General features: G+C 35.7%; 2 protein-coding genes across 2 annotated transcripts; one reads left to right on the forward strand and one right to left on the reverse strand.

Annotated features, from left to right (window-relative positions):
* Positions 1–5,051: 5,051 nt before the first annotated feature.
* On the reverse strand, positions 5,052–7,378 carry LOC122711278. Its single transcript, XM_043929873.1, has 3 exons — positions 7,130–7,378; positions 6,785–6,953; positions 5,052–5,339 (listed from the first exon to the last, which is right to left on the reverse strand). The coding sequence occupies exons 2-3, from the start codon at positions 6,942–6,944 to the stop codon at positions 5,065–5,067; spliced, it is 435 nt and encodes a 144-aa protein (XP_043785808.1). The 5' UTR covers positions 6,945–6,953; positions 7,130–7,378; the 3' UTR covers positions 5,052–5,064.
* Positions 7,379–11,041: 3,663 nt separating this feature from the next.
* Positions 11,042–12,390, forward strand: LOC122711062 (retinal rod rhodopsin-sensitive cGMP 3',5'-cyclic phosphodiesterase subunit delta). The gene is made up of 4 exons (XM_043929460.1): positions 11,042–11,350; positions 11,507–11,569; positions 11,647–11,904; positions 11,985–12,390. The coding sequence occupies exons 1-4, from the start codon at positions 11,310–11,312 to the stop codon at positions 12,064–12,066; spliced, it is 444 nt and encodes a 147-aa protein (XP_043785395.1). The 5' UTR covers positions 11,042–11,309; the 3' UTR covers positions 12,067–12,390.
* The last annotated feature ends 5 nt before the right edge of the window (positions 12,391–12,395 follow it).

Here is a 12,395-nt window from a genome sequence, read left to right on the forward strand (position 1 = left end):
TCTGGACGAGTGTGCGGTGTACGGACCCGTTAATGCATAACTTTCTCCGTGAACTGGAAAGTCTAATGTTTCCATCCCACGGACAAACGTTTATAAATCTCTTGCAAACAACAAAAAATATATATATATATATCGAATATCATTTTTCCAAATCGTGACGAATATCTCGTGTAGAACAGATTAAACCAGCAAAATTGATTTCAATTTTCCGACGCAAGGTTCAACTACGAGCTCGTTGATGGTTTCACATAAAATCGGTGATTTGTATATATAGCATATAGGGAGGAATATTAACGAAACGTTGACGCTGTTGTGCAGAGGTGTAACAGAATCATCGCACAATCTCCATGTAATTGCAGTTCGGTAACCGTAATTCTATCGCGTAATGATAAATCGTCCATTTGTACCGGGTGAAAACTTGTACCGGTTCGATCGCGCCACTAAATGCGATCATTTGTACACACCGATTCAAACAAATGCTACAAATTTTGACGTATAATTCCATTAAGACTTATAATTCTAAAAAGAAAGGAGGGAAACATCTCGTTGAACAAACGGATCTTTTAACGAGCCGTTTGTTCCATCTATTTCATCGATTCTATCGTTTTCCAAGTAAGAAATAATTCTTGTAACTTTAATTACAGAGAGAGAGAGAGAGAGAGAGAGAGTCAGAGGTTGGAAATTCGAAGGGGAAAGTGATCGTGATGGTCACGTTTTGGGGTGACACGTTTGGGGGTACACACCGATTCAAACAAATGCTACAAATTTTGACGTATAATTCCATTAAGACTTATAGAGGTTGGAAATTCGAAGGGGAAAGTGATCGTGATGGTCACGTTTTGGGGTGACATCACGGAAAGAACGGAATGATGTCACTAATACGTCGTTGCAGTAATATATTATATTCGATTTGCATTTGCAATTTGCGATTTGCAAACGCGCGCGGAATTTAATCACGGGTCGATTGTCTAAAAAGCTTCGCCCGCTTCGTCGATCGAAAGTTACGTTTGTTTACATAGGTTTAATAAAGAGAGAGAGAGAGAGTAACGGAAAAGTTACGTTCTTTTTTTCAGGTTGCAACGGTTCAACGTGGAGCTCGGATTAAGGAGGGAAAGCGTAATGAACGTACACACGAAAATTGTTTCGTCTCCTCTTTATTCATTTCTTTGTATATTATTTTACAGCTACGCACACGCATACGTGTAACATTACACGTAAATATATTCATATTCGCTCAGGAATATGGTCAAATCAAAATCTATCTATGTAAAATAACGAATCGGTTGAAATTCGCAACGACATTCCAAATTGTCTATCATCCAGTTTCTTCTATACGAAGTAATTCCGAAAATGGCAAAATTTATGCACCTTTCACCCTACGCTCTTCTCTCTTTCGTCGAAAAAAAGAAAAAGGAAGAAAGAAACTCGATCGGTGTCGTTGAAAGAAACAATTACGCACGAGATATTCCGTCGTGTTATATATTATCGCGACGTGTAATCCGCTTTCGAGATTGAAATTAAAAAGAAAGGAAGAAGAGAGAAGAAAAGGAGGGGAGGAAGGAAGTTGGCTCGTTGCTCGACCTACAAATTTCGAGAAAATTAAAATGTGGTAATCGCGATTCTATTCCGGCGTAACGTGTGTACCGTCCCCGTAAAAAAAACACTCGCACAACACTTGCCTCTTACGTGTAAACGAGACTTTACTTTCTCAAGCACGCGACCGTCACCTCCTCTCTTACACTGCCCCTCTTACTTTCTCCTTCGGGTCGGCTCAAAAGTAGGTCTCAAATAGGATTAAGCGATCGTTTAAAGACCTTGCCGTTTAATCTGCCAACCGTTGTCCTCTCGATATCTCTTCTAATCTCTCTCTCTCTCTCTCTCTCTCTTCTCAGCTCATCTTCTATCGTCCTCGATTCTCGGATCTTGGATCTATCTTCTCGTTCGAAATCTTCTTCGTTTTGATTCGCGATATCGTTCCGTTTCTGAGAATACGGAATCGAATACGGATTCGTGAGAAACGCGAGAATCCAAGAATCCAAAGAATCGGAGAATTTAAAATTACGCAATGGCTGGTGGAGAGATTTTGTTGAAAGCTAAGAAGATAGCTCGGAGAGAAACTGTGCGCTAATAAATACCTCGCACTAAAAAAAAAAAAAAAAAAATTGATAACAAACTTGGAAACGCAAAGTGGTGAAAGTTAAACTGGTAAATCGATTTAACGTAAATAAGATTGATCGAGGGAACAAATGGTACGAAATAAATCCATTTCGTTTACCGTGTGTTTGTTATTCTGTCACCGTTGTATTTAATTTATTCGAGAGACAACTTATTAATCGAGAGACCGATCATCACGATTTCCTTACGATTTTACGATCGCAAACACGAAATGGAAAGACGAGATACGAGTATCTTTCCGCCGAGCGTATCTCACACGCACACATATCCGTCGTGTCGTGAATATTATCCACTTTCTAATCGATATCGAGCAGGCATTGTCTCGACAGACAGACGCGAAGATAAATTCGATTAATCCGAGTCGAAAGGCGAAGTTCGGTTCGATCACCCTGGTGAACGAGTTCCATGCATCTCCTCCGAACAGAAAAGAGAATCTTACTTTCGTTGCTTTCGAATCGGCGGGGTCCTCTTCATTTTCATCGGGGCGAAAGTGAATGGAACGCGTCGATATTTCTAATTGGCGCATCGGTATTCGACTCGCTCGATCTCGCTTCGTATATATCGAATTATTCCACTCTTGGCCAGCGTCTCAACCCAGTCTCGCGAGTGCCATTAAGAATACACGAAGGGAATATTGGATTTAAAATGAAATCTAGGAAAATAAGATCCGGATTGGATTGAAACAGGATACGGGTCGGGATATATCCGTTTGGTAAATCCCATCTAACGGCGGCTAAAAGCTCTTTCTCTCCTAAGGATTTAATCCTTAATGTATTCGACGTTTGTTGGAAAGTGAAAAGAAAAAAAAAAAGAGAGAAAGAAAGAAAGAAAGAAAGAAAAATCTTCACGCGGTAAATGGAACGAGTGTCGTTGGAAAGAGCCATAAACGATCGTGTTTCCCCATTTTCCTATCCAAGCAGTTTAATTATCGCGTATTGATCGATACCAAATCGTTGGAACACTTGACCGAGAAATAAAACGGTACTGTTATCGTCACGTGGCCGATATTTCGACCGCCTACTCTCGCCGATCGTTTGGAAAATAAAATAAAAAAAAAAAAATAAAAAAAAAAAAGAAAGAAAGAAAGAAGGAAAGGGGGAAAAAAAGAAAAAAAAACAAAACAAATAAAATAATCGAATCTAGACTCGCCTCTCTCGATGAGAACTTGTTGCGCTTGTTTCGGTGCGGGCAAAAAAGAAAAAAAAGAAAAAAAAAAAAAGGTAAGTGGGGAAAAAAACTGGGCGTTTAAAGAGGAGAACGAAAATGGGGAAACGATTGAAACTCGATATTAATAGATGGTGCAAAGAGAAAAGGGTGGAGGGATTAAAGGTGGAGGAGCGGGAAAAATCTTTTTAAAACGAATCCGTTCCAAATGTTGAATAAAGAATAAAGAATTGAATAAAAGACGGAGGGGAAGGGGATCGTGGGGGCGTTGATAAAAAGGGGAGAAAGGGAAAAATTCCTGCAAGGAATTTCCCGAAGGGGTGACCTAATAACTCCCGACAAACTTTTGAAAGAATAATTAGACGATGTCGAAAGACAAGGGACAAGTATCATAGTATTTTACTTTGCATCCAAGAGATAGGTCTCTGAATTGATGCGTGGGAAAAATATTAAGAAAAATTTAAGATTAAGTTGGAGAAGAATTTCGATTTCGATTTCGAAGTTTCGCGCGCAAATTCGGTAGTTTTTCCAACCTTTTTGGTAAAGTAAGTAAAAATCGGGGCAAAATTAAGTAACGCGAAGAATCAAGGAATCAAAGGGATGGGGTTTTTTTGGTGGATGCGAATGAGAAATAGAAAGAACACAGGGTGTTCTACGATGCGTAAACTGAAGCTTATATTTTGTTTCTTTGCTCGTTTGACCGATTTTCGCGATACTTTACACTCTGTTTAAGTCGGATAAAAACAATGGTGATTATGCGGAGGACTTGTTTAAAAAATTCCACTCGTTCCTCGTGCATCTCCTTTCTTCCCTCGAGTTTTTTTTTTTTTTTTTCTTTCTTTTTCTTTTTTTCGTTTGCACGAAAAAGAGCCAACGAGTCCTCCCAAGGTGTCTGCAAAAAATAGAAAAGAGGAAGTGAAACTACTAATGGTTGTTCCATGGGGGAGGGGGGGAAGAAAAAAAAAAGGAATTATCCCGCTTTTGTAACGAGATCTCTTTGCATTTGAAACTGCTTTGGGTGATGCTTTGCAACTTTGACAAAGGGAATTTAACAAAATAACAAAATAAATGCCATCCTCGATTTTGCAAAATTAAACTCGTTCTAACAGCATCACGGTGAAATTAGAAGCTTGAACGTTGAAATTTGTAAATTTTCGTTGTTCTTCCTTTTTTTTTTTTTCTTCTTTTGTTTTTTTTTTTTTCTTTTTTTACTCTGAAAAAACTCAAACGCATTTAAAAAAATTATAAATTTCAAACGATACTGGAAAAACTAAAATTTGTTCCACGAACCGGGAAAAAAGCTTCGTTTCAAAACTTCCTCTTCGTCGCAATGGATCACGAAAAACAAACTTCAACGACAAAAGTGCGATCCCGTACTCGTTAATAATTCCAACAAAGTTAAACACTTTTTTTTTTTTTTTTTTTTTTTACGCTCCACGATTATTATTTTATCCACGCTTCAAAATTCATTCAACGCGCTAACGAGCACATCCCTCTTGGGTGATTTCAACGCCTGGCACATCTGCACGTCTCGTATCGATCTTATATTAATAATTGATCGAAGCCGAGCCTTCGAAACGATCTTTCGCGCTACGCGTTTATTCGCGTAGAAACGAAGAAAAAAAAAAAAAAAAAAAAAAGAAGAAGAAAAACACACTTTCAGAAGTGAAGAATTTTTTCTTTAAAAAATGATCGATCCTCACCGGTGGTATACGGTTGATTTCATTAAGGGAGAAGATCGAGCTCGTTTCGATTACTGAGATCGTTCTCTCGATCGAGATCGACCCGATCCATGAAGTCGAGGACAGCGCTGAAACGATTGACGGACGAGACAGGCCGATGATAATCGGGGGGCGATCGTTTCCCGTATCGGCCACCCCAAACGAATCGATCTATCCTCGGCACCTCCACCTCCACCAACTTTGCCAATTGCGATTTGCTCGCCTTCTCCATTCCGTTCTCGCTTCGTCCGTACCTCCCTCCCGACACGTAGAACGAATCTGCAATTAAGACGTTATATAATTGCAGACGAATCCTCGAGGGATGAAGGAGATCAGTTTCTTCGTTATTTCTGGAGTAACGAATTGAAAAAAAAAAGAAGAAAACAACGATCGAAGAAAGGTTGGTTAAATTTCGATCTTTCCAGCCACTTTTTATAGATAGAATATAGTTTTCTTACAATTTTTCGAACTCGTGAACTCGTGATTATGTTACGTTAAACGTATCATCCCCTGGACAAAAATGTCCTGCATATTTAAAAGTCTAATTTTCTTGTTACAATGGACGAGTGGGACGTGTCAAACGAGATGCGAAGCCATTATTAAAGTTGCGACTTTTAAAAAAAATAAAAGGAAATTATGAATTTAATCTTTAATATATATTGATTAAATATAATAGAGATCGTCCCATCTATTCTGTTATTCTATATCAATACATCTGTACATTTGTATATAATTTTGTTAATTAAACAATCGTCGATGTCCACGACGATATTTCGATATATTTTTTCCAACGAGTAAATAACGCAAGCTTCATTTAATTTACATACTTATCCGAGAAATTGAAACAAGTTATATTAAAACCAACGACTGTTAATGATAGTTAAATTGGATCCGCGTTTAAGAAACTCCCATCCTTTCGAGTTTAATTTGCCATAAAATTTTTTACATGGTACAATTTCCTTTTGTCGTTCACTCGCTCGAAGAATTATAACTAATTATCGTAAAGGTACTGAAAGAGTTTTATTCTTGGAAAAAATATCAATTATTATTAACACGAACAATATTTCCTTCCTTGATTTATCGTTGCGATAAAATCGAACGAATTGTCCGTTGGATCAAGGAGGATCGAAACGAGAGATTTCTGTAATTGAAATCGAAAAGAAAGAAAAAGAAAAAGAACTCGATTGCGATCAATTGTCACGGATCGCGCGCTATGCAAGGAGAAAGAAGATACGAAGAGAGAGAAAGAGAGAGAGAGAGGAAATCTATAATCCATATTGGAGTAAAATTTCAAATTTTCGAAACGCGAAAAGACCGGATAATTGAAGGCTGGACTGGAAATCGGAAACGGATGATTGAAGGGAACCTTTGTTCGACCTCGGAACAACGGTTTCTGATCAGAGAATCGAACGCGTGGAACGAGGAAAAGCTATAAAAATAGCTGGAAAATTAAAGCTTTGGCGCTTTTAACGAACGCGAATGATGGGTGAACCGCGGTATCGTATCAAATAGGATACGAGTTGATCAACGAGCGGTTTATAATTATCAGACGGAATATCGGAATAGTTGGAACATTCGTTAATTAATCAAACGATCGAATCGAATTAACCATCGATAACTATCGATATTCGTGAAATAATAAAAAAATTAACGACGATACGATACGATATAGTGGATTTCTAGGATCGTTTTTAATATACGTGTATATGTTAATTTTCGCTCACCTGTACGCGGCTCTTGCCGTTTTCCATACCGGCCCTGGATGTAGAACTTTTGCTGGGACGCGACCAGTGTTAAAACAGCACTCGTGATCCACAAACACAGCACGATCTCTACGCCACCGAAACACGGTACCAGTTGCATCTTCCTACCCCGGGAATGCATGTTTCCTGCCTGTAAAAACAATATATAACTCCCAATATTTCTCCCCACCCCTCCTCTTCTTTTCGATCTTCAATTTTTTTTCTTTCCCATATTCATCGAACAATCGAGTTTCCAGCCAGTTAACGAGACAGCTTTATTTGTTATATCGAATAAAAAGGATCGATTTTTTCTTTTTTTCAATTTACCTCCTTCGAGTTTTCACCCAGCTTTCCAAATATAATATAATATGTTTCACGATTTTCTAGAAACGTGAAAGATTATTTATTTATCTTTCTTTTCTCTTTCTAGTGATCGATCCCTCCTCCTTCGGCTATTTCCTCATCATTCCTTCCCGGGTATAACCGTAACCGACGATCGCCGCGGAGAAAAGGAAGAAGAAACGCTCTCGAGAAACTACTCTCGATCGGTCAATTCTCGAAAACCGAGAAATTGCGCACGTGTTTCGTCGGAAGAGAAGACGGAAGTTGAAGACGGGAGGAACGCGAGGAGGCTCGTTCGCCGACGAGAGTGGAGAACGAGGAGGGGTTGGAGAAAGGGAGGGGGCGGGGAGGAGAAAACGGTAGGATTTCTAGGATTTTTTCGGGCACGTTTTCGAGAAAGGGAAATATTGTCGAGATGACCGCGGATGAAGCAACACGTGAAAGCAACTGCGATGTACCATGATCCGTGAAACGCTTTATATAGTCGCTCCCAACCACCCACGAAGTGTTCAGGCACCCCTAACGGCGACCAATAGCGCGACGGCACACCGTGCCCTCTCCTCGCCCCTATTCCCGATGATTTTCATTTTGTTTTTACACTGTTACAAATTGAACCATGTAATGGCGGTATAATGACGCCGAATGCATTACGACTTCTCCCACGCAAACGTCGATTCCACATCTCTGGTTAATTTTTCCTTTTATTTTTTTTTTTTTCTTTTTTTGTTTGAAGAGAGGAAGTGGAGGGAGGAGGGGGAAATTCGTGACCCGAGTGACTCGAGGAACGGCGAGGAGGGGTAAATTTTTTTTTGGAAGAATAAGTTGTCGAAAGTTGTGCCTTTTCTCTCGAAATGAAATATACATTGGAATTAGAATTTTCGATGGAATAACGATCGGAGGAAAATTTAAAAGGAGGATTAATTTCCTTCTTCTTTTAAAGGTAGGGCAAAGTAGCGAGATGGTTAATTTGATTAATTTTTGTAAACGCACGAGTGCGAGGGAGAAAATTCTTCTCTCGCTTCGTTCTTGGACGAGTGATTAAACTTTCGATTGGAGAAACAGTCGTATATACGTGACAATCGAAAATAATCTTCTTGAAAATAATCCACGATTCAAGGAAGCAACGTAATTAGATGATCGATTGAAATAAAAAAATGTACTACTTGACGCTTCAACCCTTTGAATTTTTTGAAGAAGCTCGCCAATTATTCGTAATTTATTCACGAAAACGATAGTTTCGAATTATTTTTCTTCCTCTTTTCTTTTTTTTTTTTTTTTTCTTTATCAATAAAAGAAGAATAATTTAATTTACATCCGTAGACGAATACCGCAGAACTGTTGAAAAAACTTTCAAAAAATCCAAAATCACGAAAATTCACGGAGAATCGAACGATAATTCCATCTATTATTCCCTTCTTTCCTTCCTTTATTTCTTCTTTTTTTTATTTAAGTTGCAGAAGAACACGGCTGCTCCAACTTGAATTTCGCTGCACATTGTCCAAAGTCCCGATCAGGAATCTAGTAGAATCGAGTGCAGCGCTCGTAAAAGGAGCGCTATATAAAACGAACGACGAGAGAGAAGAATCTACCGCGTTCTCCATGGAACACGCGTGCTCTTTATTCGCTGACTGTCGTCAATGCAACCTTGATGGCCCGGAAACCAACGTCGCTGCTCATTCCCCGCTTCAAAAGGTGGTCATTTACGAGCGAAACGGGGTGCACCGATAGTCGATCGACTTTTAAAACACACACACACACACGCAGGATGAAACTGTACTCCTTACCGTAACAATGATCGGTAGTTGAAAGTTGTTACTTGACGCGTTTGCTTCGAACAGAGGCAAGTATCGTTAAGTTTCTGATCGATCGAAACATCCGTCATAAAGTCTAAAATCTATTAAATATATTGTAATATAAATTAGAAATCGTTGTTAACGTTGTTATTAGAGAGAGAAAAAAAAAAGATGGTTTTATTATTTGGAAGATGATTTTTATCATTGCGGATAATGGTAAATTTAGCTTAGAGAAAGGACAATTATAAATTATTGCTATTGCAACATTGATCTTTTTAATAATACAATTATTATTAATATTACATTTAATTTAATTCGATCTGCTAGTTATTTGAAAACCGTTTCTCAGCTAAGATTCGGTGGAGCAATAAAATACATGAAAGGAAACCCTCTGCATTATCCTTGGCAGCATTAGCAGAGAATTAAGGAAAAGCTAGGTTGAGGAATTAGAAAATCTCCACGATGGGACAGTTCTCCCGATTTCCAGTTTGATTAACACTACCAAGATCGAAACCATCCTGGACGCGTCGGTCTCGGATTTCTATCTTCGCCAACTTGTATACCCTCGCAATCCAAATGGCATTCAGATACGGGGATAAGAAATGGTTGCGGAACTTGTTGCACCACTTGCCCTCGTAATATTTCGGTTTATTTCTCGATAATCGGGATTTCAATTATTTTTAAATTGGCAAAAACGTTGACAAGATGTTAATTTTTTAATATCTTGATAAACTATTAAAAGAATTCTTTCTACAGGAATGAATTATAAGAATTGAAAGTTTTCTTAAGATTAAGGAATTATTTATTAACAATTGATTTTTTAAACTTTTGAAATATATGCTTTTTCTTATAAGAAAATTTGAGAAACTTTTGTTAAAAGATTCTCTTCTGTCTTATTAAGAAGATAAAGAATCGTAGTGAAAACTTGGGACGATGCGTTGATTTTCACGAAATAGAGTAAAACTTAAAAGGAAAAATTTGGATCGAATAGGCTTTGTTAAAAATTTTAAGATCAATAAGTTAGACAAGGAGAATAAATAGTGGGACAAAGACAGAGATAGAATAAAAATATTGAAATCAGCGCCATCTTCAGAGTGCCGCAAATGAAACTAATGTAAAAAGGACAGAAAATAATGAAAGAAGGATAGAAATAGTATAAGAATTGATCACTAGCGCCATCTCTTGATTATCGAAGATATCTCTTAAAGGAAGATGGTTCGTAAGATGGCGTTGATATTCAATTCTTACCATACTTTATCCAGGGTTTATAATCATTTTATGATAGTTCGCTTCGTGCTCGAGAGATGGCGCCGAAAGCTAATTCTTATTCTATTTCTTATCCTTTTCTTTCTATTTTCTGTCCTTTATATACGAGTTTCATTTGCGGCACTCTGAAGATGGCGCTGATTTCAATATTTTTATACTATCTTTGTCTTTGTCCCACTATTTATTCTCCTTGTCTAACTTATTGATCTTAAAATTTTTAACAAAATTTATTCGATCACGTTTTATTATGTTTTTTTCTATTTCGCAAAAATATAAATACAAAAATTTTTTTTATTCAAAATATAAAATATAATAATAAAAAAAAAGAATTAAATATCTTATTTAATAATTTGATTTATTCAATAAATTTACGGAAATATACAATAATTTATAATTGATTATCATTATTTTATTATTATTATAAATATATTTATAAAATTATTAAACAATATAATAATTTGCTTAAAAATAATATACAACGATGTAAAATAAAAAATACGATACAACTTTTTTTAAAGTGATAATACTGATTAGAAGAAATGTTAATAAATTTTCTTTGATTTTTCTAAATATATTATATTCTACTTTTATCTCGTTTTTATGTCTCTAAGTCAAAAAGACGAAAATAATAAAAATGCTAGATAATTTGATTCTTTTATATTAAAAAAATTTCTCTATATATTAACGAAAATTATTATTCGTATATTACTTTAATTTTTATATTATCTTGCAAAATCTTGGATCGATAAAATCTATAAATAAAATCTGCAAATTATGAAATATATATATTAATCTTAATTCTTAATACCTAATTTAGAATATGTTATGAAATATAACATGCAATATATGTATGTATATTTCATGTTCTATATCTTATCTATTCTAATTATCTATAATTTATGATTTATGCTATTTAATGTACAAATGTTAAAAATAATTTTTATAAGTCTATCTATTCTATCAATGATACCTGAAATTAGCTATGATATGACCAATGGCTACTTTCTGCCTACGAATTAGTAAATTAAAGAATCGATAGTTTCGAATGGATTTTACATTTATGTATATACAAGATAAAAAATAATTAATTTCGTGTGAAAATAATTATGCCTTCTCGAGGCGAAGATATACTTAAAGGCTTTCAAGTGTATCCTTTTTTTAAATAACAAAATTAGAATCCTATTGCAAATAAATTACATATAATCATGGCATTTTATAGGTTAAAGTCAGTTTACGATGAAAAATCTTACTCATCTTATAATATTAATTTATAATTGTATTTCTTAACTATTACTTATCACAGAAATTGGATGAATTTACGAGACGCTGACAGTGGTAAAATATTATGGCAAGGTAACGAAGATTTGTAAGTATATTATAACCTATACAATAACGCTGCAATGATATAATCTTTGAATTAACTTTGAAATTTATTATACAAAGGTCTGTCCCAGAAATCGAACATGAAGCAAGAGTACCTAAAAAGATTTTAAAATGTCGTGCAGTTTCACGAGAAATTAATTTTAGTTCTGCAGAACCGATGGAAAGATTTAGGTTAGAACAAAAAGTGTTGTTTAAAGGTAGATGTTTGGAAGAATGGTTCTTCGAATTTGGATTTGTTATACCTAATAGTACTAATACATGGCAAAGTTTGATCCAAGCTGCTCCAGAAAGTCAAATGATGCCTGCTAATGTTTTAAAGTAAGTATATATAATGTATTATTATACTTTTCTATTTTGAAATCATTTATCATTAATTAATCTTTTTTATTTTTATTTAGTGGAAATGTTGTGATAGAGACAAAATTTTATGACGATGATTTATTGGTCTCTACCAGTAAGGTTCGCCTTTTTTACGTCTAAATGTTTCATTCTATGTTGATATGACATGGGTCCAACTAATGTGTTTCAATATATACACGTGAGATGGAATACTGAAGATGATAACAATTTTGAAGTTCATATTGAACATTTTACTTCATGCACCTACTGTGATATGCACTGTGCTGAATATATTTTCTCACATTTCCATGATTAAAACAAATAGCATAATTTCAGTTTTCTATAAGCTTAACAAAGAGTTATTGTGGTAATGCTTGAACAATGAGATGTGCACTTTTAAGGCACGATATATATATCTTTATTTAAGTCTGAATAGATCTAGCAAATTTTGTACATATTGTAATACACTA

Source organism: Apis laboriosa, unplaced genomic scaffold (genome assembly GCF_014066325.1).
Source record: "Apis laboriosa isolate Shangri-la unplaced genomic scaffold, ASM1406632v1 scaffold16_cov148, whole genome shotgun sequence".
Lineage (NCBI taxonomy): Eukaryota > Metazoa > Arthropoda > Insecta > Hymenoptera > Apidae > Apis > Apis laboriosa.